Source organism: Anopheles funestus, chromosome 2RL (assembly GCF_943734845.2).
Source record: "Anopheles funestus chromosome 2RL, idAnoFuneDA-416_04, whole genome shotgun sequence".
NCBI classification, from domain to species: Eukaryota; Metazoa; Arthropoda; class Insecta; order Diptera; family Culicidae; genus Anopheles; species Anopheles funestus.
In genome coordinates, this window is record NC_064598.1 from 38406629 (window position 1) to 38433292 (window position 26664).

At 41.2% G+C, this 26664-nt stretch overlaps 1 protein-coding gene across 1 annotated transcript; it reads left to right on the forward strand.

The window, feature by feature from the left end:
- Nucleotides 1-12827: 12827 nt before the first annotated feature.
- Nucleotides 12828-15977, forward strand: LOC125761915 (mitochondrial import receptor subunit TOM40 homolog 2). Its single transcript, XM_049423506.1, has 4 exons — nt 12828-13343; nt 13422-13747; nt 14810-15034; nt 15345-15977. Exons 1-4 carry the CDS (start codon nt 13026-13028, stop codon nt 15451-15453), a joined length of 978 nt encoding a protein of 325 aa, XP_049279463.1. The 5' UTR covers nt 12828-13025; the 3' UTR covers nt 15454-15977.
- The last annotated feature ends 10687 nt before the right edge of the window (nt 15978-26664 follow it).

Consider the following 26664-nt stretch of genomic DNA (forward strand, 5'->3'; position numbering starts at 1 on the left):
ACATTAGTGAAAAAGGAACATCATGTCGAGAAATGAAGAAAAATGACACTGCACTCACCATCTGCAGTGCTAAAGTTGATTGAAAATGAACTGTTAATTAACGACGAAATGATGTTCTACAAAGTTGTAAAGAATAACATTTCGTATCTTTTAAAGATTTTTGCAGATTTTTAAACAGTTAATTAACCATGTTATTTTGATTTAATATGTCGGAGATTGCTTCAGCGTCACAAATTTAATTTTTAAATTCTTTCAAACATACGATTTGGATAAAAGTGTAAAGGACAGTGTTGACCTACTTATGAACAACTGTTATAAAAAATTTAGGACTTCTGAACAGCTTTTTAATTGATCGTTCACTGCCTGTAGTCCCATCGTTCGACACCTAATCGACGCATCCTGTTACATTCATATTCTTTACCTATGTACCCGAACGCATCACTGGTAAGCGAGTCGGTGTTTAGCCGGTAAACATTACTTGGCTAAGCAATGCTTTGTGGTATGACTCAATTCTGATCAGAGGTATTCGGTTTCCCCTAGTCGCACCTACATAACATCCTGTGTTCATTACCTGCCTACAACAACCAGTAACACCTTCCGCATGCATAGGCGCGTAGCGACAACGAACAGTGCTAGTTACCGGTCGTCTGTCTAAACGCTCATGGGGAAAATATAGCACGTGTAGCAGCTACCTCGTATTTCTGTGTGTTTAAAGAAATGTTCCATAACGCCACACCTTGAGGGTAGTTAAAAAGGTCCAAACAGCGTCTAATATTTTTTATCGGAACGGCCGTATGGTAGGAAACAAACCTGTCATGCAATATTTTTCCCCAAAAATATCTAAAAGCACGAAAGAATTATTTTTTTGCATCATACGTGCAGTGAAATCCATTCCCGTTCAGCTTCATTTATATACGGTACACAACGTACCCCCTCAACGGCTGGTCGGATGGCGCAAATGTAAGCATGACTTTCTTCTACACCAATTTCTAATCCAATGTTCTCTATCATTTCAGCAAAAGCTCCAAGGAAATTGTATGGGGAAAAAAGATTCTCTCACGCTCTCACGAGAGAGTGAATTTGAGGAACCCCCCTGGCGATTTTATTTTCTGAAATTCATTTATTTTTTTGCTAAAATCCGGCGTAGATCCACACGCTACGAACGCTCGCGGGCGACTGAAGCGGGCGTGGCTACGCGGGGCTTTATATACCAACCCGGTTTGAGTGTGTGCGTGTGGTCGCTAAATGTCTTCCTCCGGGACTCCGCGGTGGATTCCGAACAGACCCGTTAGGGACCATGAGAACAAAAGAAACTCGACCGCATGAACTCGCTTTTGCATGACTGGGAAGAGTTGCAGTGAAATGCAGATTTTTTGTTTCCCGTTGTTTCAAATGCTTATCAACTGTGTTGCGTCCAGCAACGAGCCCTTTCTTTCTAACCGTTGCCAAAAGTATCAAGAAACAGTTTTTCTAATGATAAAGTACAATCTTTAAATTAAAAAATCACTGTTGCTTCTCAGGCTGTTTCTATCGAAAAAAAGAGAACTAGCGTCCCTTCTTACGCACTTTTATGCTCTTTTTTTTACAACCGATCGCGGTCGTTACTCCTTTCCGAAGTTCATCCGAGCCGCCCGCGATCCTTCGGATCGGATGAATATCCCTAAACTTGTCCGCAACCGTCTCGCTCGGTCGTTTCGCTCCTCATTTCGCTCGCTCATCTGGCGCTGTCAAACGTTGGGCCGTTGTTGTAAACAACAAACTGAGATTAATCTGGTCAAATATTATTTACAAAAACCACCAAAACAGAAGGAACCCATTGGATTGTGTTTTTAAAAGGTTTATTGTTGAGAAATAATGTTTATTTGTTTTTGTTTTCGCTCAAGTGTTTTATTCACCTTTGATGCTACCCAACACTTTAGTGCAAAATGTAATTATCAGCCGCGGATGCAGTGCACTAATGATGTGGCTGTTTGTTAAATCGACTCCCTTCGGCAAAGCGACGATTAATTATCATCGTCATAATACTCGTTAAACTAATCATCAATTATGATAATTACGAACCGAGCGCAAAAGTACATGTTTACCGTTTTGAAGGCCGATTTCTGCAGGCTGCACAAAACATTTTTATGCAGTCGAATGCATCCCAAAAGAGGGTCGGATAAAACGCACACACACATACAACAACAAAAAAACAACACCTCTGAATGTTGACTAAAGTGCTTTACAAATGGCCGATATTGTTCTCTTCCCTTTTTTTTGTTGGTTTGAATTGCATAAATGATGTGGTTTTGCGAAAGTGTACTACCACCATCGGCCGGACTTTTCGGTGACACGCTGGTGACATTCACATGGAATAGATTACATACCATTTGAGTTTCCCGGGGTTTGCCACTTCTTCCCGATCCCGCTTCGCATCGGAATAGGGAAGCGTTAGTTTAACCACAGTGGAGGATATTAAATTTGCATTTTAAATCTACTCCACCTGAATGGCGGCTAACCCGGTTTTTTTTTTATTATTATTTTAATAGGACGGTTTGTGCTGTCGAATGATAGGAGAGAGAGTTGAAAAGGGGAGCGGGACAATTTAATAGAAAATATATTTGCATTCCATGACATATTCAGAGCGACTAGCGAGGACTGGGCGCCTCCATGCTGAAAATCACATTTTAATTCGAATTTTATGTCTGCGTGTGAGTTTCGCGCTGAAATGAGGAAACGAATTAGCGGAACCAGCGAAATTCGGTTTTTGTTGAAGTTTCTAATCAAATCGTCCTGCCTGATGCATTTCATTTCGAAATTTCGAATTTCCAAATATATACATATCGTGAGCGACGCTACCATTGGAATGGCAGGGAAAACTGTCGGGAAAACTAATAACTGATCGTGAAGGTGACTTCACTACATGGATACGATGTTGACTATTCCTTTCACGTTCCTTCTGTCAAGCAAACGATCGGTTAGCGTGGCGCTTGTTTGTCTTCCGTGGTTGTGTCTTTAGCCCGCAAAAGTAAAGGCGTGTCAGAATGGTACCAGATCCCATTTGCCCCCTAGGCAGCATGACGCACACATACACACTGTGAAATCTCATCATTCATCATGGTGACAAAGCCGCCGGGAGACTTTTACCGGCAGCACTACCGTGCCCTTAGTTTCCCGCTGGGTTTGGCAAAATGTATTTGAATAATTTATAATTGCTCCCGTTCCGTTCGGCACCGAACCGAGGTGGGGTGGTTTTCCGTCAACCCGGTTCTTAAAACAGCCGCTTAAGTAGATGTTAATATTATGCTTATGAACCACCGCCATTGCCGCGAGGCTGCGTGTGATTTAAGCTCACATACGCTCGCACCGCTAACGGTCGCGATGGAAGAAAAACGATCCACCGGGAGCAACGGGGTCCGAAGGGCAATGCGCCACCATTAGATTGAGAGCTAATTTTACCGGAACCGTTGATGGATTGGGACTCGCGTTGGGGATAGCGACAGTCAGCGCCAGAGCACAGTACGAGCTCCCGGCCCAACATGATGATGAGAGTTGTTCGTCATTATTGCCTATTATTATGGTAGGTACGATCGGCATCATTATTACTGAAATGCCGGAGGAAGGTTTCGGTTCGTTTCGCACGTCCACGGTATTCGGAGGCATTCAAAAACGAATCTCCCCCCCCCCCCACCCACTGAGACCGCGGAATGTAGTAGATATCGATGATTACCATGAATAAATAATATCGCGCCACAGCATGCCGACAAAAACTGTTCGGCACGGGAGTTCGGAATGTTCTTAAGTAGCCTCGCGAGGCCAAGGTTCCATTTTGCGAATGAACCGCACACGAATGATAAGTAATTTTCGGTGGAATCGGACCGTTTCATGTAGATTTCGGTGCCGTGGTTTTGCGATGTTGCGTTCCATGCAGATGATGCGCGGTGCCGATCGGTCTAGAGCAAATATTGAACCAGCGAAACAGGATTTTGAAGAAGTGGCAGGAGTGGCTGGAAAGCTTTCAAGTTGATGAGCGTGACTACTGCGGGAATGAAGCTAATAGCGTGTATCTTCTACCGCTCATGATAATGTGGATGATTGGTTCTTAAGCTTGGGTTACTTAACCGCCGCCGGTATGAGTGAAAGGAATGCCTTCCGGTGATGAATGTACTAATGGTTTTGTTGTCTGGTAGAAAGTGTTTTAACCTTAGTTCTCTCTCAAACAGGTTTGAATTGTTGGTCATTTATTATTATGGTCAGGGCATTTTCAGTGGAGAATGAGTGGCAAAAAGAAAGAGAAAATAGAACTAAAAAATGATAAAACAAAGCTGAAAAGCTGCTATCTGAAGCTATCTTGTTCAGTAGTAATTATTAGCATAACGAAGAAAATTATTTTATTTTGTTTTAAGTGATCATTCAATTATTATGTTACACTGGAAGGAGGAGAAGGGTTGTTTCTAGCGTTACGTTTTGTTAGAGAGGAGAGGAGACTTCAACCCCACGAGAACATCCACTCCGTAGAACAAAAAAGCTCAAAGATTTAGTTTATTGATCCTGAAGAAATAGACAAAAGCGTCTCTGCATATTTTTTTATATATTTTTCCATCATTAATATTTAAGTTACTACCAAATGATAGACGTATGCAATTGGGGAAAAAATAATAATTTGTTTTAATGAAAATAAATTGACCCAAAAATTGATATTTTTTGCGTTACGCAATAATTGCATTACCCCTAAGAGAAATTGTAATTTTGTGGCCAAAGGATCAATTAAATCATATCGAATAGACATGCATTACAATTGAATTTGATATGATTGATATGATATGATTGATTTAATACATTACAATTGAAGTATCTGCTCATCATAACACATTAATAACACTTTTTTATAAAATTTTGTTTTTCTCAGTACATTACATTTGTGTGAATAATTCAAAAGGCTTCCAATTTTAAACCTTTCCAGGAAACCATTAATGAACGTTTCGTTCCCTTGTGACATGATTAAATACGGTTCTTAGAAGTAAAGGCCTACCTCCCCCCCCCCCCCTCCCCAAAAACAACACATCGAACGAAAGGTGTACTGCCGATTAATGGAATCGTAAATAACCGTCAAATGGCGATTAGGTGAAATTAAAATCAACTGTGTGGCACACGGTGGTGGCGATGAATGAGCGAAACAATTTGGTTAATTGGCATCCCTTTTCGATGCTTTTGTACGGGTTTTTGGAGATCGTTTCGCAATTGACCGAAATGTATCCTTAAAATTGCTTCTAATGGAATGCCGAGGTATTAAGTGATCCATTTTATCGCACCATTTAGCCAGTTACGGATCGGGGTTTTTTGGTAGTGAATATTGTATCGGGCATGTTTTACTGTTTAAAATATAGCGTTAAAAATATTGCAGTAAAATGTTTAACTTTTTTCTTTCTTTCTTTGTACTTCTTTTTAGAATTGAACAATCTCTTCACCAAACACTGTAGTGAAGATGAACGAGACAGTCTGGCGGTTTTAATTACTGCATTTTGTTCCTCGTAGCTCGTTTTCTGGTTTATCCTTCCGCACCGCACAAAGCATTGCTCACGTTGAAGCAATTTCTGGTGCGTCGTTCCCGACCGAAACCGTACACGAAAACTGTCGAAAAGCGACTGTACGAAGTACAAGGATGTACGGTATGTATAAAGTTTAACATTCGAAAGAAAACCACAGACTCATCCGGTGCGGCTACATATCCGACGAACGATACCTCCCATGGCTACCGATCGTCACACAAAACCCACATGAACACATGCTTCTCACGTGTATGTGTGTAGCCGTACGATGAAACACTCTGCAGACGAGTTCCGTGAATCACGGAACCACCCGGGCGATGGTGGGTTGGGATTTATTTACGATTACACTTTCCATCCAACCGGGTCCGTTTTGTCCGTTTGTCACCGTACCGGTTCCGGTGCGTCACGTCGTGAAGGAAGAAAGTGAAAGTTCCCGAATGGGAAGGGATTTGCATTTTCATGTGCCAGGGACCTCCAAAAACGAACTGTCCTCCAGCTGTTATTTGGAGATTAACATAAAAAGCGGTCGGTGTCGGGGGAAGAAGGTACCGGTGCGAGTGGGCAAACTGCACTGCAGACGACAGCCGTTCCGACCGGGCCGTCGAGTGGTTTGTTGTGGTCTGGCATCCAATGTGTGTATCAGTGCTGGCAATTGTAGAGGACTGAATTTTTTTGAGAGCTTTCTGGGTAGACAAATAATAAAATTTAAAATGGTTCATTTGAGCTGAACTAAATTTCAGTTCATACCGAAAGAGCACATACTGGGCTGTTGGTGACGGGTGATTTTTTTTCCTTCATCCCAGATTTATGTTGAGCAATTTGTTCTTTGTTTGTAATGTGTGTATTTACGAATTTATTTAAATTTTAAACAGTAAAAAAAACTACACAAAGAGCAGGGCAGTTTGAAGACTTTGAATAAATTGTCCTGTGGATTGCATACATTTGGTTTATGTACTCATTTCGGCTGGATTATACCTTTTAACATACAGGATCGAATACCCTGTAAACGGTAAATATATTACTCCTATCGAGTAAAATCTTCCAAAATTTGCCATCCTGTTTTAGTTTTTTTTTTATTCATAAAGAACGGCCTGGCCGTATTGCTATCTTGTTTTAGTTCAAAATAGTAAATTTTTCCATCCGTTACTATAAAATAATAAAAAAATAAAAAAAAATCTATAAATTTAAAATTTTTCTAATTCCTCATCTTTTTTTTTGAGTAATTTTGCAAAATTTTATAAATTGATTTGTTTTAATGCCAATTGGTTGACATACGTTTCTTTTCACTCAAATAATGCTTTAAATAATAAAAGAATTAAAAATTATAAAAAATAACAATAAATCAAAAAAATTGATTTTTTGCCTAGTCTTTTTTTGAGTTATTTAGCTAAATTTATTCATTGATGTATTTTAAAAATTTATACATTGATGATACATCAAAAAAAAAAAATCTAAAAACTTGAAAATTTCCTTAGGCTATAGCTTTAGCTTTTTTGAGTAATTTAGCAATATTTTATAAATTGATTTATGTTGATGTGAATTGGTTGAAATAAGTTTCTGTTCACTCTAATAATGCTTTAAATAAAAAAAAGAATCAAAAAAAATCCATAAATGTCCTTGCCGAAAAAAGAGTCTTTAAAACGCCTCGCGGTGAGTGAACGAAACTTGTTCAATACAACGTTTCAACTCACTATTTCACTCTTACTCACTTTGCACATCTCTAGTCTGAATAGGATTTGATACCGATGCTGTTAAGTGAAGATCTTTACCATTGCAAAAAAACACCCATCCTTAAACACCTCAACTACTTAAACCTGAATTTACTAGTGATTCAGTTTAAAATTCCTCATTTCGCCTGACAGTATGCAAACAGTAGAACATTTTAGCAAAAAAGTGTGATTCTTGTTACAAAAAATGAAATTTCTAGGTTTGTGTCGGGTAAAAAAAACCCTTTAGGTATAGATACTAAAAGACCCCGTTACAAACCTTTAGATAATTTGTTCCAGCAATATCAAACAATCAAACTAATTTTGCCTGTTTTAAATACTAAAACATGCTCAGAATAGGTGGTGTTGGAGCTGTAAACGAAGGATACCGTGCCGAGGCAACATTAATTTGTAATGTTTTCATCAAAAACAATTTCCACTTTGTATTCACTTTATTTGTGTTGCTTAGCGGCAAACCAACGAAACCAGTTACCGTAGAGGGTTTTGTCTATTTGTCCTTATTGTGCTGGTAACAAATCCTTGCCGGGGGTTTTTTTTTGCACCATCCATACTTGCTCACGTTTGCAAAAATTGAAAAACGGAACATGAGTGAGATGTTTAAAAAAACAACTTTCCCACTCACACACACACACACATACACCTCACAAGAACAAATACGGTACAATTCAAAGCCCAAAACCCGTGTCAGGAGTGCGAGCGCGAGATGCTGAAGCTTTCGTAATGGAAAAACTTTTCCGATTCACAGCATTACTCCTCCCTGGGGGTGAGGAACTTCGTCAGGGAGCCTCGTGTGAGGTAGGGGTATTGCTGCTAATGCACTTGTTTTGTGCCAGTTACTTACACCATTTCCGGCACCGATTCCCACCGCAATGTGCTGGTGTTGTGTGTGATTTTACTTCTTTTTAAAATTTTGCCCTCTACCGGCTTCTTACACCGAATGGTAAGGTGGCAGGAGCTTTTTTTTCGTTTGTTTGTTTTGTTTTTAATTTTCATGCAAAACTAAGATTCTTCAACGGTTTTTTTACAGCTGAGGTTGTTTCCATTTTGCGGTGAAAGTTTTGTGTATTTTCTGTGGGAATTGAAGGTACCCGGAGTTGTGTGGAAGAAACCAATCTGGCTGCTTTTGTAACGGTACCCCACACTTCATAAGTGTTTTTTCTCCAGGAAGTGAATTAGTTTAGCATACGATGGTAGCGGTAAAAACTGGTTCAAAACGAAAATTTGTGCAATATGCATGACAAATCTTTAGTGTTTTGTTCCTTTCTGCAAGACTAATTCGATTTACCACGGAAACAAATGGTGCATAATCAAGCAATACTATCTCATTTTGTTGCATAGATTGCATAATTTTAGACAAATTTTTAAAATGATTTAACAATTCTTATATTTCTAAATACAACTTTTATTTCACAATTGATAAGGAAAAAAGAAAAAAAGACAGACACATTGTCCACTAACATCTGTCAGATATACATTTTAATGCCTTTTAGTCACATAATTCCAATCCACTCAAAACGATACGTTTTACTTAATGATTTCTTCAATCCGTTTCTTCATAACTTAAAAATTATTATCTCTGTCACGCCACCAAGAACACACTAATAGTAGTCCATAAAATAGCGCTAAAAGTGAAATCAATTACAAACACAAATCAACAGCGAAGTCATAATGTAAAAAAAAACTAAAGCCCCACAAACCCAACTATAACAAACGTATAAAGTTTTACTACCTTTGCGCGATCGTTTTGAGTCGCTTGATGAAAAGTTTCATCACATGCCCGTGCCCAGAACGCAAACACCCGCCACCTATAATCCATCAAAGCTGACCCAATCTACGTGGTGTGTGCCCTGAGCTGTGCCTCTGGCCACTAGGATCGTCAACTATCCGACCGACCCACCGATAGCGAATGACAACTTTTAATACCATCATGATCATAAAACACGATTATTCCCATCGTTCATCAAAGTTTCATTGTTTTGGTGGCGGTAAAGTTTACGGCTGAGCGTACCACGGCCGGTAAATGATAGAACGATTTCTACGGCTACAACGCTACGGATTCCGGCATTCCCGACGCTACCATTAACGGATGTTACGGGTAAAAATGATCATGTGCGAGTCCTGCCAGGTTCATGCAAAAGGGAAGAACATTTCTAATTATCCAATGCAATCGGATGAGAGTGGCTAACGAGGGGGGCCGTGATTTGCATAGTGTGCCGTGTAGGGTGTGTTGAATGGTCACCAAACCAGCCCAAGGTTTGCCTACTGCAATGATGTTTATTAGTAGTTTATACAACTCGAACACACATCGGGCCACGCAGACGAGCTGGATGATGGTGCCTTCAGTTGTGTGGAATGGGAAAGTTCTGCTGTCGATGCTGTTGAAGTTGAACGCAATCCACCACGTGTCACGGGTGCAGAGGGTTGTGCAATTTGCAATTTTCAACAACGTTTGGAAAACTTTCCCCTCTTTTTTTTTTTTGACGATCATCCATTCGGGTGAGGTGATCAGGTCGAAAGGTTTCAAAACAGAGTTTGTGCTTTGACGTGTGCATTAGAAAGTTCGTGTTTTTCCCCCCCTTTTGTATTTTGTGTTCTGCATTAGATGAAATGGGGAGGGGGTTGTCATGTTGTAAAACATTCCATGCAGGGAAAACTGTTGAAAACTGTGCTAGGGACAATTTTTGGGGACGATAAAGTAAGTGTTTATGCTGATGCAAGTGGCATCAAGTGACCGGTATGATGACGCGTTGATGGGTAAATAATCTTTTCGCCAAAAAAAAAAAAAAAAAACAGATTGCATAGGAAAGTTTTTTCCACGCAGGAAAAATTAATATAAAAAAGCGTAATGTTGGCATTAAATTTATTTATTGTTAAATCGATGATACTTTTAAGCAAGCATATCGGAAGCGTTCTACCAGCCGGGTAAGAAATAAGAACACACATTTCCCTTTTGAATACTGCGCACACATTCTTTATACTCTAGCACACATTCACACTTTAGCCACAGGAAATGGCTTTTTCATTTCCTGCCGATGAACTTTACCGAGCTTGAACGAGCATCCGCTCATCGCTCGTTGTTGTGCTGATCGACTGAGTTCTTCTTTTTTTCTGAATCGGCTCATTTGCCACGGACAATCGACCACGGAACAGTCGGAATGCCGTGCCACAGACATTTGGGCGGCTCGCTGCCATGTCTGCGCAGTGTGTGTGTGTGTGTGATTTCCTCCATTTTTACGGCTCTTCTCTCATACGGGAAAAGGGAGTTACTGGACCACCGTTTGGACCGGATATCGGTGTCATTAAATCGGTCCCGGAACGTATCCCTTCCTGGCGGCGGTATCGTTTCCGTTCTTCAAAGCCCACCACACCCCAAAACTAGGTCACCTGACCATTGTTGAACCAACACGCCCTGGCTGTGGTTGTGGGCAAGGGTTTATGGTAGCTCGAGGGAAGGGGAGATGGGGGGAGGAAATCGCTATAGCCGACATTTTATGAGTAATGTGCAACAACGGCAATCAACCGGAAAGCGGAAATGTCGTTTCGTATTACGAACCACCCCTAAACCCACCAACCCTCGCGGAACGGTCAGAAATCGAACGAGCCATGACCACGGACACGGATCTTTTTCCTGTGCGGACCAATTAAAATGCCGTCCTGATGGGTTTGGGGGGAAGGATTTTTTTTATGCCCCCGACTGAACATTGTTTGCCCAAAAGAAGGGCAAACGCCCGCGCACGTAAATCAATATAATTTGCTCATAAAAATTGCCGAGCTTTTTCGGGTGAAATGCCACGGTTTTCCGATGTGTTTGATGTGCTGTTATTTTGGTTCATTTTGTGCGTTTTTTTTTCTCTCTGTTTACTGTTCTGTTTGCCTGTTTTTGCCTTGTGCTTCCAATAGCTTCGGCGTTTGGTGTAGAAATTGATTTCAATGTACCAAATAAAAAAGGATATCATCAGCAAAGGCAACAATTGTTCTGCTTGTTGGGAGGTACACTTGCATTCGATTGGATTTAAATTTATAGCAAAAATGGCACAACACTTACAGTTCCAGATTACTTCCGATGAAGGCACGCATGGGAGAAGGAGAAAGAAAAAAATGCTCCCATTAATTGTTTACCATCCCCTTCCAGGGGGGGATGGGGGTGTTTTGGGGTGTACATTAAGACCATCATGTAATTGTACCAGTAAATGCGAAATTGCACATACTTTACGCCTGGTGATGTTACAATTAAATTGTACTCATTAACATTTAATAGTTTTCCCCCCATTCCAACCGTACAAAGTGCACACGAAGATTAACCACTTTCAAGCACGAATGGTATCGAACAGATAGAGAAACACTTTTTAATAAACATGAAAGTGTACTTTAGCGCCTTTATCTTTTACTGGTCCTTCCCTTTTTCATCTGCAATATGCTGTTTTATGATGGCAAATGTGCTTTAGCTCATTTTTTGGCAAGATGTGCCCATTTACCCTACAACAAGCAGCAGCAGCAGCAGCACCAGCACCAGCGTTTTGATTGAAGAAAGTAAAAGGCAAAAATTAATAATCCCACCGACTGTGGTGCAGTGCAAATTGCAGACATTTTGGAGTGATAAAATCTCAATAAAATATTCACGTTTTCCATCGGTATGGAAATTTTCACACTCGTGCACGGTGCGCTATCCATCTTAACCGCTTCGCCAAAATCGATGCATCGTTTGATTGTGAATTCAGTAAGCATCGGACGGGATGGGGTCCGAGAGTTCCATAACAACATTCGCCAGCTAACAAACAAAAGAAAAACGGAATGAAAATTGTATTCTTTTGTTTTTTGTATTTGCCCCCATTTTGAAACGAAATAGTGGTGCCCCACACAAGAAGAATGGGATTTTCGCCGACACTGACGATGGTCGACTGGATCGTGTGAAAGCTCACAAGAAATACTGTTTATCTGCATCGTAAGTGTGGCAGAGCAGAATGTGGGGTTAGCACTTTTTCTTATATTTAGCTCATCTTCAGCGCTGTCCGACGACAAGTGTGCATACCCCCGAGAAACGCCCCGTGTGGTGGCATTTATTGTTTTATCCTTCGTTTCGCTCCCGCCCCCCGTTCCCCTCTGTTCAGTTTTCCTCACTCTCTCACTGCGGCTCTGAATTGCTACTGTTTTCCAGGTTTGAAGTGATTTTTCATCATTTTTACTGCAGTGCTGGTACTACAGTCCTTCTCCACAGTTCAACACTCGATAATGCGGACGTTTTTTTTCCATGGCATTATGTACCAATGCGCCTCCATGGCGTGAGGAGAGGATTCCGTTCCGTGCCAATATTGAAAAATGCATTTTGATAAATGTGTGCACTTCGGAACAGACGGAACTGCAAAATGTACCAGCGATCGAACGGGTCACCCCTTAAGGTAAAGGGTTTTCGTATCGGTCGTAAATGTCAACGCCGGTGTCACTTTTGGCACGTTGACACTTTGGCGTTTACTAATGCAAATTGCTCCCCGCCGGGGCGTTACGCAGCATTTCCCAAGACAAGCCTTTTCTTTTCCCAGCAACCGATCCCAGTTGGCGGGAAATGTGTTTTTTTTTTGCTGTTGACGTTAAATTGAATTGTGTGTTGTTTGTGCCAAAAAATAAAACAAGTAATCTCCCTGTATGATGAAAACCTCCGTTGTATCGTAGTTGGCTAGTCGCCATCTTAGCAGGCTGTGAAATTTCTCATTCATCAGTTTGTGTTTTGTTTCTTCTACACAGCTTCTCCGTGCATACTAAACTACTCGGCACGATGAAATTCACTAACAACGGGTACGAAAAGGCATCGTGCGTACCGGAGCCGGATCCACGGTACGGAGCCCGCTTTCCGTGGCCGTTCGCGTGGACATCGGGCGTCCGGCAATCGCCATTGAATCCGGGCGATATGGCGAATCTGCACGAGCGCATCAACCACCTGCGGCCGCACTGGTTCGAAGGGTTCCAGCTGAACGTGATGCGAAGCTGTGGCGTAAACCGTACGATGGGAGTGAGCTGGAGCATGAGCCACGTGACACCGACCGGTTTCCGGTTGGGTGGACACTTCCGGCGACGCTGTAGCGATAGTGTGCTGGTAAGGTTGTGCCTCATCGATCGCTGTGCTGTCTGGCCGCGGACGTAACACCGTTTTGTCGACGTGAATTAATTCCAGACCACACCACTTGTAGCGTTCGATGTGAATCCGACAACGCTGTGCACGAACCTGCTGATGCTGTACCGGCCGATTCGTTCGCTTGGGCTCGAGCTAGCGCTACAGCTGCAACCGGGCATGGACCCGTTCGTGGATGAGCTTTCGCTGCAGTATACGGGCCTCAGTCGGACGTCCACCGTGCGCTGCAGTACGCCCGGCACGCTCGATACGTACCGGGTCAGCGTGGATCATCTGGTCAGTCTGAACGATCGGTTGTGCTTCGGTGTGGAAGTGCTGTGCGAGAGCTACCAGGGCACATATAACACCAATGTGGCCTTTGCTGGAAGGTAGGTAGAAAGGGTGACTCCGGGTGATCTCGGGTGGCAGAGGAGCCTACTGGCTACTTAGAGATAAGTGCACACAGCGGATACAGCGGATTAATGCTACAGGTTAAGAAGTGTCGTACGACATTGGCTGGGAGTTGTATTGCAATCGTAGATAATTGCCCCCTCCAGGGTTGTTAATTATGGATTAAAATGGTATTTGAACTGTTTGTTGCTTGTGGTAAGCTTTTAGCTTGTTCGATGTGTTTCATGCTCTTGCCTAGTGATGTGCCAATTGCATAGAATACTCTATTCTGAGAATTCTGAGAAGAAAAATATTCGAAAAATCAAGGATTTCTCTGGACTTTCGTAAAAAAGGGTCAACAAAATTGTCAACTAATTTTGTTCGTATTGTGTCAAGAAAATGCTCCTTAGTAGAAAAAATATTGAGTTTTATTTACTCTTCAATTAATTCAATTATTCTTCAATTAATTTCATAGTCCGAATCGTTTTGGTTAGCAAAAGCGATAATATTTTTTTCACATCAAATCAGAGGCTGATTTTCCTAAAAGCGGACTAAGCGGACTAGGCTAAGGGTGCCTAGGGATTTTAGGGGCTCCTAGGAGCGGCAGTTCGAGCCTCCAAAAACGACTCCATCTACGGTTAGTACTTTTGAAATCAGTTTACCCCCGAGGCAGTATTTTCAAAATTTGACTTCCTTCCTTCCATCGGTTATAGTGAATCAATGCAAAATAAACCTCGATGATTTTAAGTTTTGGGGTCCCAATTACCATTCCGCTTAGGGGCTCCGAGAAGCTAGATCCGCCACTGCACCAGATTATAACAAATTGTTTATAACAAACAGATTATAACAAACAAATAAAACTAAAAATGATTAAACTATTTATCCAACTGATTAAGTTGTCCAAAACTGACATTGATTAAACTTTACAAAAACAAACTTTTTACCCAACGGTACATCACTGCCTGTGCATATTAAAATGTCCATTCTATGCTGTAAATAGAACACTAAGTTACAGCAATCTAACATGCTTTCATGAATTTGGCAAACTCATCTCACTGCAGATACAACCGGGAAACGAACACGCTGGCCGCTACCGTTTCCCCCGAAGCGTTCGATTTAAGTTACTGGCAAAAAGTGTCCAACACACTGCAGATGGGCTCGTCAATAATTGTGAACCAGCGCCAAAACCGAGCGCTCGGTACCGTTTGCTATCGGTTGGAACACGCCGACACCGTGATCCGTGGTTCGTTCGATTCCGATTGGACCATCGGCTTCACTTATGGCAGGTTAGTATCCAAAAACAAAACAAAAAAGAAGAAAGGAAATCCCAATAAACGAAACCTGGGAGCTGGTAAATTTCGGAGCAATTAAATCGGAAATCGAATCCGAATTCACTACTCCCCGCTATCCCTCGTTCGGTTGGTCACTGTTTCTCTCTCTTTCTCTCTCATTCATCTCTTTTCATGTGCACCCGGGTGGAAAAATTCAATCCCTCATTCAATCCCACAATACGTTCGGATGGCACCGACGTTGACGACGATGATGTTAATGACCGACACATCCCGATGATGGATATCGCGTTGCAATCGCACGCAGAAAGCTTACGCCGGCCGCATTCACCGCCTGTCTGAGTTTGTTGTTTTGCGCGCCGAAAAACACGTTCCAGTGTGGATTTCGGATTGATTTGGATTCTAATTTGCTGTGAGTGCCCGGCACCACCAAATCCGAACGCGGCCATCAGCTTTGACCTCAATCTGGCACACGATCAATATGACCGCTGGTTGAGGCAGAGAAGAACAAAAAAAAACCCATCGCTTTCGCTCGTGTTTTGGGGTGGTTTTTGCAAGTTGACGATGGAAAGATGAAATGATACTGACTGGAAGGCACTCTTCACACCTTCGGCCGGGCACAACCGCAAACCTCCGGTCCGACCTTCCCCCAGGGTGGTTTAAATTAGTCCGATAGCTCATCCGAATCAACGTTGCCCGGTGATACTGCTGTTTGTGGGGTGGCGCAAAAAAGCAAAGCGAAATGTGTGCGAGCTTTCCGTAACCGCCATTATCACCCACAAACTGTCACTGTGCGTTAACGTTTTGGGTGGATTTTTGTGTGCAATCAATTCGAATATTATAAGCTCGTTTCTGCTCGCTCGCTTTCGCTGCAACATATATCCATTTCATCCATTTATGTACGAGATATGGGTGACAGATAAAGGGTTGAAATTGGTCATTTCTATTGATTTAATTTAAAATGCTTTGCGTTGATCAACCAGCGCCATACACACCTGATTGCGTGCTATCTGTCTCGGGGGATGAAGCGCATTAGTTGAATGGTTGCTTATTCAAATTCAAAACCACAAATGACGTATACATGCACACGCAAGTTTTGCATTTTCCTTTAAGTATGGTGAAGAATTTTTAAGCTTAATTTTTATTGATTTTTTTTTCACGTGGAAATAAAATATAAAATGCTTTTTAATTACTCATTAGTACGGAAGAACGGTCAGTTAAATTAAAATCTACCAATTTAATTTATTTTGATTTTTGCCGAATGAGGAAAACAGGATATTTTCGTGAATATTCTCATTTTCTCTTCCCAAAATGAAAAATAAAACATTTAGTTCATCTAAAAAGTAAGTTTTGCGTGTACAAATAAATAATAATAAATTAATTAAAACTCAATATCGGGAAATAGCATGCCCAACAGTGTGTGCCGGAAGTAAGCTTTCCTGGTGGTGACAGCAAAAACAGACGATCATGTGCGCTAATTGATTCCAGTTCGTGGCTTCATTGCTGCATTTGATTGAAATTGAATAGAAAGAAAGGAAGGTAAAGCCTTTTTTTCGTTTGTTTTTGTTTGACTATTTATCCCCCGTTATACCTCCCCACCTTCCCGCAGCATAATACGCCATTAATGGAATCCGTACTTCCACTGGTTTGTTGTTTTGTTCCGCATATGAAAGAGTTTTTGAAATACTTCGTCACCAGTGCAATGAAATGGTGCACTAAATCTCAATCGATTAGTGCCATCGGGAAGGTAATGATGCATCCCTTTCATACACGTGGTTAGAAAAAGCGCTAAAATTGATGCTTATCTGTGGGTTTTCCTCCTGCCCTTTGGATCGATGACCTCTCGACTCGATTGAACGGTGGAAATTGAATTTAATAAACGAACCAATGAAAATTAACTAGATATCAGTGGTGCATCAAATTCCTTTGTGCTATTGTTTTGATTATGTATTTTTGTTGTTGTTTTGTTAATGCCTGTTTGCATGATTAGTGACTGTGCTGCCTGTATTCATCACGAAGCTTTACAATTAATTATTTATATCTTATTAGCTGTGACCTCTTGATTATTTATCTAAATGCCACCAACCGATATATGATTGATTGGATTGGAATGGAATTTATATCAAATCGATAGGTAAATATTTCCTACCATCGATCGGCTACATTTTGCTCGAATTTGTGCTAGTATTCTGGTATAGGCGTTGTCGCTTTATTTTGTACGTTGTAAAATTTCTGTTGATTGGCTGTCGGAATTTGACCCAGAAACCCGCGTCGGAAAGGATTCATGTTGATCCTTTATGCTCACGGATTGGAACGATAACACTTCCTCCAGCAAGCAAAAATTTCAATATGAGAATGAACCAATCTCACCGGGATGCTAGACACTGGGGTGTCCGGCTAGCTCTTAAATATGTTTTCCTCCCAGCCGGCCAGATTGGGAAAAGTTTGCCCAGCTTTCGGCTTAGGTTACATACAACTAGTGTGGCTTCCGAATGGTTCTTCCCTAAACGAGCTATTTAAGGAGGTAGAGGGTTGGTAGCAGAAGACCCAACCGACCAGTACACCTCAAACGGTACGAAACTTGTATGTCAGCTCGGTTCCGGTGGTTTAGTTACGGTGACGTTTGGGAAACTTTTTTCTCACCCCTTTTTATCTTTTCGGGTTGCATCGAAGACCCCTTCCGGATGTAGTTTAAACTGGTGAGGCCGACATAGACATACGACATGTGTCACTGACCACGCTCCATTGACCGGGAAGGATACGATGCGGATGTGTGTGTGTGTGTGTCGCAAAGGGTTTTTTTGGCCTTCACTTCACCATCACTTAAAAGGGAGGATATCCACTCGGTAAAGTTGTATTGGTAATGTATTATAAACCTGCCAATATGTCATCGGTGGGTGAAAAAGTTTTCCTTAAAACAAATTCGTCCGTTTTGTTGGAGAAAAAGGAAAAAAGTTTTTTTCTTATGTATCTTTGTGGTTACAAGATTGGTTTCAATTTGGTTTTCTGTACAGTTTGGGTACTGTAATTATTTTAATTTTATTTCCAAACTTTTCCTAAATTAAACACAACAACAAAAAAACCATAAATCGTAAAAGAATCCAAACACGAATTGCTAGATTTTTTTTAGCAAACGGGACCAGCTATCATTGTAGCCATAATTCAACGATATACCATTAATGGTAAATTTACAAATAAACAAACACCCACGGCGTAATTCTTGTAACAAACTTTTTTCCTTTGTTTTTTTTTTGGTTGTATCACTCAGCCATGTGGTTGCAACAGATTCATGTTCATGGTGCGCAGGAAATGTCAACATAATCGTATTATGACCACAATTAAAACCCACCCTATCGGGCCTTAATGTTGATAGTATTGTTTGGTTTTTAAACAGTTTTATTCATCTTTTACCCCTTTTTTACGCTGACTCGAGCCATAAGAATTATGGCGCACCGTTATTTATGTTTCCATTCCAACCTTTCCCCGTTTCTCCACTGTTTCCTCCAATTCGGTTGGCGCTTGTCTAGTTATGGCGTTTCATGTTTTGTTGCTGCTTGGTAAAGAATCATTAAAGATTATACGTTAACGTGTTGGGAAGGAGTTTAATATCATTCTTCTGCTTCATGGTACAAGGAAATGTAACGATCGTAAGGAATATGACACGAACGTAAGCAACATTCATCCATCGTGTACTGTAAAGCCACCGCTCACGCAATGTGTATTGTTTGATTGTTTTGTTTTGTAGGGACATTTGGGGTTTTTTTTTCTTCCATTTTTTTTCTCTTTAATTTTGGGAAAGGACGAAAGCATAAACTTTCCCTTAACAATGTTGGATTAAATTTTGTTTTGCCAGCAGAGATTGTTTTTTTTTCTTCTTCTTTTCTTTTAGGCGTAAGGTTGAGAATGAGGAAATAGAGAAAGCTAGAAGAAGAAAAAAAACCCCAAAACGACCACCCTAAAGTTTAGTGGCCCCTGCAAACGGGAAATTTCTTTAATTACTCTCATTGGTGCGATTAAAAAATTAAACATTTATTATCTTCATTAATCCCCCCTCGGGGGGGATCCGCGGAGGGGTATGGAAAATGGTTGGAGAACACACAGCGGGAAAGGTGGTGAAAATCTGCCAAAGTGTGTGAGTGTTCCTCCGATCCACCGATTCGAGTGTTGGTGCGTTTCTAAACATCCTCGTACGGTTTACTTTGCCATCCAGCATTTCCGTTGCTTAAACGATGAGAAAGCGTTGTAATGTTGTTTTTTTTTCCTTCCTTCTTCATTCTTTTCTGCCACACCGAGTTTTCCTTTCTTGGTACGTGTGCTATACACCGCCAACCACCACCACCACCCACTCGAATGGTTCATGGTTCATTTGTTCGCTTTTATCTGCCGTTGCTCCTTATTTTCCGCCGAATTTTCCCACGTCACTTCGGCACCTTTCCCGTGTGGAGAAAAGATTGTACAAAAGGCAAACTTTTGGCGTTTCGCAAAAAAGCACCTGGATTGTGCCAGAGGAAGAAAACATCCGCACACCACGGCATCATCCGCCCCAAACATCCCTCCATTCACATCCGGGGGTGTGGTACGCTAGTGATGCTCAATTTTTCTTTTGGTGAAAATTTAATGAAGCGATAAATTTCTTCCCAAAAATGTGTCCATGTTCCAACCTCAGCAGAGCAAAAAAAAAAACAACTTCTTACCCGTTGCTACCCTGGCAGCGGGTGATAAATTCAGCCCAGGGAACCATGGGCGAACATTTTTACGACTGGCTTTTGGAACGAAGGTGCAAGAGGATGGAAAAAGGGAAATGACAGAAATGCTTTTCCCTTACGGTGTTGCGTTTCGTCGGTAATTAAATTTGATAGAATGCCGATAAAAGGAAACAAAACACCCCACGGATAAAGACGCCACAGGGTGTAAGACAGGCACCATTGTGAAGGGTTACTGAACGAAGCGGGTAGAACGTAAAAGTTGCCACCAGAATTGGCCAGCTAATGGGGATATTTTGTTGCCGTGTAAAGCAAATGAATTTTCGACGCGGTTTTGTCGACTCGGCTGAAACGATTCCATTTTGGGGGGGGGGGGGGCGAAAGCACACCGTTGATGATGATGGAAACTGAAGCAAATTCGTGTGGAGTGGTGAATTTAAGCACAATTGCGCCTAAAAGTATGCAATTGTGCAGCACATTCTTGTAACGTTGAACTATTCAATAAATTTTCCATATTCAAGACTAGAATTGATGTTGGAAAATGGAAAAATATAATTCATCATTATTCCCTAATCATTTTCATCTTTTTGATCCACATAATTTTAGGGCGAAATTCTTTTTGGCAATGAAAAGCCTTTTCAAAATTCTCAGAGTGAGAATTTTTGAAAACAAAATTTACGATCATCCATTCATACATTTTCTCATGTAAATATTATAAATAAAACATTAAAGGTAGTTGTACCGAAATACTAATGCGTTTCAAGGAACCAGTCCGGAAGTTAAAATACTTCTGGAGTAATTCTAATGTGAAACAATTATCCTTGATATAGACTCAGGTTTACACAAAATAATTTAATAGGAATACATTGAATAATGAATTATCTGGAAATGGAATTATTTTTCACTAATGTTTTGTTTGAACCATCGCACACAAATCTACCGTCACGCAATCAATACATCCCATTAGCATGCCAGTACCGTACGGTTGTGTCGTGCTGTAAGATTGTGATCCTCTCCATGCCGCTGTTGCTAGTAAATGCATTCGATTCGCTTAGTACACGTTGTGCCCGGTCGTGCTGTATCGTGCAAACAGACACTCGAGACACTGCTTCTGCTGGATACTGGCGGAATGGATACTGTTTCACATCGGATATATACGTTCGACAGCGGAAGGCACGTAGGCGATATAAATCCCAACTGAAGCACTTTTATGACTAATGGTACCGGCAGTACCCAAAGCAATGCCGTTCGTAAGAAGCTTCCGGCTGCTGGGCAGATAAATTTCCACATATTATTCAGTCGAGAGCATCTTGAAGTTTTGACTCTGATGCCATGCTTCACGGATGGTACCGTCGGGCACAAAGTGGGGTCGCCCTGGAGCCCACGGGACATTCTCGTTTGATTATGTTCCGGTAATCGTTTGTGTTATGATTGAGGTTTTCTGAACCGTGCATCGCATCAACGGGATAAGCTAATAATCGAACCATACAAGAAAGCACGCTTAGGAACACATCGTTCGGGAAGATCATTCCTCAAGAAGGGCCGGGTTCCCGAGCACACTCGTCATGCTTCGACGGTACAATTATGTTACGTCGCGGATAAGGGTGGGCTTTTTCGCTTCATTCTTCCATCCCTCGAGCGAAACCGTCTTCAAAGGAATTGGCATTTCGCTTCACAGGTTTTCTTCCCCAGGATGGAATGGATGGGTTTTTGTGAGGGAAAGCTCTCCACAAGGCCACACACACACACACACACAGATTTTCCTTTGCGGGCTTGTGTCTATGCGGGTGCCACCTCAAGTAGTGATTTTCTTTCCTTTACCGCATCGCTGCGCCACACTGGTGCGTTGGTTTGCGTACTTCCACGCTTCAGTTCAAAGAAACAGGCTGGTGGAGGGCGCACACACTCACGGCGCGGATGAATTCCTCGAGTGTGCGCGGAGAAGCGGAAAAATTTACGACAATCTTATAAAAGATGCTAGCGCTTAAAATTTTCGTCCGACTGATTCGACCATTCCGGTAGAATAAAAGGAAAGCTTCCCCCAGCTCCCATGTTGTCGGGAAATGCGTTTGTGCTTGTTATAATACTCACACCTAACGTTGGTTTACGGTGGATGGTTCGTTGCTTTGCTGTACAACAGAACGGCAAGTGAGATGATTTTGAAGAATAGATTAGAAATATTTACCAGTAGATGGTCATGTAATGTCAAGAATAGAACACAATAAAGGACAATACGTTATTTGTTATGAAAACGGCTATTCAGTAGAAAATATGCTCCGCTGAGTTGTGTAGATCAGTGGTCCCCAACCTATGGTTCGCGGACCACTTGTGGTCCGTGGCTTAAGTAGAAGTGGTCCGCGGAAGAAATTTTCGGTCGTTGGACCGATCATTTTAACATTTTTTATTTGCCATTTCAAGCGTTTTACCGTGACGAAAACATTCTACGCTTCTCGATGGACAATGACAATTTTTATTAAAATTTTATTTAAAAAATCGCTTTAATAGCGGTATACATACATTACGAGTCCGTTCATAGACGGCACATGTGGGCCGCGATATACTTAAGTCGAACAAAAAGTGGCCCACGGTACTAAAACGGTTGGGGAGCTCTGGTGTAGATACTTAAAATCCGCCTCAAAGTATGCAATACGCAATGCTTTCGATCACTGTTGATCACCACCCGCTGGTTGTAATTAAAAGGCGCCATTATAAATTGATGGATTTGAATGCGAATTTGTTGAAATAAGTTTCTTTTCACTCAAATAATGCGTTAAATAAAAAAGAATAAAAAATAATAAAAAATTACAAAAAAATCTATAAATTTGCCAATCTCCTAAAGCTTAGCCTTTTTCAGAAATTTAGCAAAGTTTATAAATTGATGTATTTTCATGCGAATTTTTCGAAATAAGTTTTTTTTCACTCAAATATTGCTATAAATAAAAAAATAATAAAAAAAATCTAAAAAAAAAATAAAAAACCCAAAAATTTGAAAATTTCTTAAGGCTATTATAGCCTTACCTTTTTTTGAGAAATTTAGCAAAATTTATAAATCGTGGTATTTAAAAGGGAATTTGTTGAAATAAGTTTCTTTTCACTCAAATAATGGTTGAAATAGAAAAAGAATAATAAAAAATAAAAACAATAATCTGAAAATCTCGTAAGGCCTTATCAACTTTTGCCATCCATCCATCCAGGCGCGTATGCAGTTTTTTATCAAATTTTGTTTATTTATAAATTTATTTAGTAGCAATTGTATCACAAACCTTATTCAAGAACAGCACATCACTGCTTACAGATGTGTAACAGATTGTAAACGCTTCCCATATTATGTGTTTGTCAGAGTTGCACTTGATTTGCCTCCATTTAACGCGTTCATTTCCTCGTAATTTTATCACCACAAAATGGTAAAATTGTTTGATTCTTCAAAATGGAATGATAAAACGAACTGCCCCCCTCTCCAACCCCCAGATTCAGACACATGAATCAAAAACGACAAAAATTGTGCGAAAAATGCTTATGCCTCAACGTACATGAAACACTGGCCGTCAAGTGTGAATGGAGCCTGCTGGTTTGCGGGTACGAGGCGTGTGTGTCAAGCAGTACTTCAAGCCGGAGTGTGAGCACAATATTTTTCAAAAGAGCCACTTTTAAGGCTCACCCCGATGGTGAAAATGAGTGGTGAAACAAAATCAACAGCAACAACGTACCGCCCCGGTACCGAATCTTTGATGGGAAGGCACACGGTAACGTCCGTGTTGGATGTTACGTCCCCGATGAATTATGAATTACTTTCGAAATGCCTGCGCTGCTACGATTCATCATACCGGGCCGGGAGGATGGGATTTTTGCGTCACGGGGTAAGGACTAATTATGTTGCCACTCGGCTGTGGAAGATGCGATGTCCTTCATCTCTGGCGACACGTTAAATTCAATTACCATCCGTAATGTGTGTGCGTGCTCGAGAACCGCGTGGATGGTGATGAACAGTAGCCACATCCCTTTACCCTTGCACAAACCTGTAAGGGCGGGTAACGTAAGATGGTCCGTGTATTTTGCCTTCCGTTTCCGGTTTTCGGTTGCGCTACGGTCGTCACGATGAAGTTAGCTGATTAAATGAATGAACCATGGTATGGTGGAAGGTTCGGTTCGTTTTGTGTCATTCGATGCGACTACCCCGAAGGAAGTGCGTGTGCAAGTGTCTTAAGGATAAATTGAATCTAATCCGAAGCCGAACCACTGTCAAAAAGTTTGCACTACGCGCCGTGTTGTAACATGGAGCTGTTAAATAATTCATCGCTCAAGTGTGGTTGCACGAAAAGGGAATTGTAAGCGTGTAGTAAGTTCCTTACTTCACGAAAAGAGTGAAGAAAGTTTGCCAACGTTCGCCCAAACTTTCAAAACAGATTGATTGTGATCGGAAAAACGCGATCGCTTTTCGAGTTCTTTTACTACTTTTTTGATAAGCATTGCATAACTTTAGGGGGCAAGATTTATTTGCTAAATTTTTGCGCCTAAAGTTATACACTTGGCATCAAAAATATTACATTAACTTCATTCGAACAAGCGCAACTGGAACACTAATTAGGACTAGGGTTCTAGGAACGAACAAAAAAACATTTCATTTTCCCACACAGTCCTAAATATTGCTCTAATTTCGAAGAAACCAAAATGAAGACCGACGGCAGAATAATGAATTAAATTTTAATTAAAATGCCAACGATTTATCGACTGTTCCAACGCTCTTATAGATCGGTCGGCTCCTCACCCAAAAAATGGTCAATTTTATATTCCAGCAAGCTAGCAAAGAGAACCAAAAAAAAACAACTTCCCTCTCCTTTCTCACATAAATATGCTTTATTCATCGAACGGACGCGTGTGTCAGGGGTTTGTAAATAGTTTGTTGAAACATTACAACAAAAAGCCCACGCCGCTGGGATGCGGGATGGGAAAGTTAATTAAAAATTAATAACTCACCTGGCAGCTTCCAAGTGCTGCCCGTTGTTTGCCTGGGAGGGGGGCTGATGCTGTTGCTGATGCTAATAAATTGCATTTGATCGATGAGAGTATCCATCGGATGGTCGTTGAAATATGGCTTCTGTCTGGTACAGTTTAGGGTGGAAAACAAAAGGGACATGGTACATATAAATGTAAATAGAAACAAATTGGTTGTTTTCTGTGCCAATAGGGTGTATGTTGCCGGGGTGTATTTTGATCCGGCTTGAGAAGTGCACAATCTGTTGTTTGCGGCAAGATAACCAAGCGGTTTGAAACGGCTCAAAGGTAGAGCTCAAAGGTTCGACTCGTAATACGATTTGCTACGGTAGATCATTTGTATCGGCCAAACAGAAGTACGGCAAGTTTTAGGGGATGGGACCTTTTTTTGGCTCAACAAATTGTTCGGCAGACAGCCGATATGTGTGACCCGGTGTGTTGTGTTTGGTGTGCCACTGTATCGAATGTTATTGCTAATGAAAAGCAGAGGCAAAACAATCCCAACGTTTGCCGCACTTTCTGCTCAAGATAGGGAAGTATATTTTAATCTTTTATTATGGTAATGTTCGTTTAATGTAGCATTTGGTCAAAAGAGATAAACTCGAGACTCGAGACCCGGGCGGGACTTCGGCAAGAAACTCCAGAAGAGGCAAGGTAGTTTGATTGTGAAGCATTTGAAATGCAAATCTTTCAGCACAGACACCACACCACACTGCCTACGGGGAAAAAAGTTGGCTGTTGCCTGGTGTCTTTACTTTTACACGACAAATTACTTTTCGCGAAACGTTCGCGAAACACCCGGACTTAGTGGGTGGTTCTGTGGTAAGAAAAAAAAAAGCGAAGTGGACACGTGAATGGTAGAAACCAAGCGCCAGGTGTTGTACCGTCAGCGGAATGTTGTGACATAATTTATGTAAAGTAGATTAAAATCTTTTCACTTCACTTCTCGGTTACTCTTTTTTCTTCCTTGTGTCTGTTTTCTACTGTGTGATGTTATTTCATATTGTTTCATCTTTTTTTTTATTTCTAATTTCCCGTTTCGCTTTCAACGCTGCACAAAGGGCACTTTTGCTTTCTTTTAACCGAACGGATTTATGTGAGAATTTTGTGGTCCTTCTTTTTTGCTAAACTTTTGTCCAGTTTTTATTTATTTTATTTTTTTTTTCCTACTATTATTATTACTCGCACAGGAAGTGTGTAAGGGTAAGAGAAAAGCGCGAACGCTACTTACGGATGGAAAAGGAGCTGGTTTTACCATAAATTATGCAAAAATACAATAGATAATACCCTTGGGGAGGGCGGAAGACATACGCTATTTACGGAGTTGGGGAACGGGTTTTTGGGTTCAAGTAGAACGATGGAAGGTGTATTTTTTTTTCGTTGCTTCTCCAAGTTTTGGTTTCGTCTATGTATGTGAATGGACATAAATGGATATCTCTTTGTTCGTTTTTTTTTTTGGTTTGTTTCCTTCCTTTTGCAAAGAGAGAATGAGTTGAAAGTTTTCTTGACGACGGAGTTCACTGACAGTTTTCATTTTGCATGTCCGCACCTCCCCGATTTTGTTCCTGATCCATTAAATAAAAATGTACACTTGTAGTACCTCATCGTTACTCGTGGAAGAGAGAGAGAGAGAGAGAGGTGGAAAAAGGGTTTCCGATGCGGGGGGATGCTTTTGCAGAAAGTTATGGTAAAAAATCAAATCACATCGAAATGCAAAAATGAGCCCCCGCGCACAGTCGTGAAGTCGTGAAGATGGCGTTATATCGTTACATTTTTTTTTGAATTTGTATCCAACATCGGTCGATGTGCTGCAATGCGACGGTACACACACTTCACGATGAAACCTAAAATTCATTCATGGGGCATGTGGTAGGGTGGCATCCTTCCCCCAACTGCAACTGAGTGTTTCTGCCCAAAAATCGACAGCACGAC

What these genes read in the sequence shown, in the direction of transcription:
- LOC125761915 (XM_049423506.1), top strand. Translation starts at nt 13,026, where the DNA reads ATGAAATTCACTAACAACGGGTACGAAAAGGCATCGTGCGTACCGGAG. An exon ending in GCTGTAGCGATAGTGTGCTG is followed by an intron (nt 13,344 to 13,421) that starts GTAAGGTTGTGC and finishes AATTAATTCCAG; the next exon opens with ACCACACCACTTGTAGCGTT. An exon ending in AATGTGGCCTTTGCTGGAAG is followed by an intron (nt 13,748 to 14,809) that starts GTAGGTAGAAAG and finishes ATCTCACTGCAG; the next exon opens with ATACAACCGGGAAACGAACA.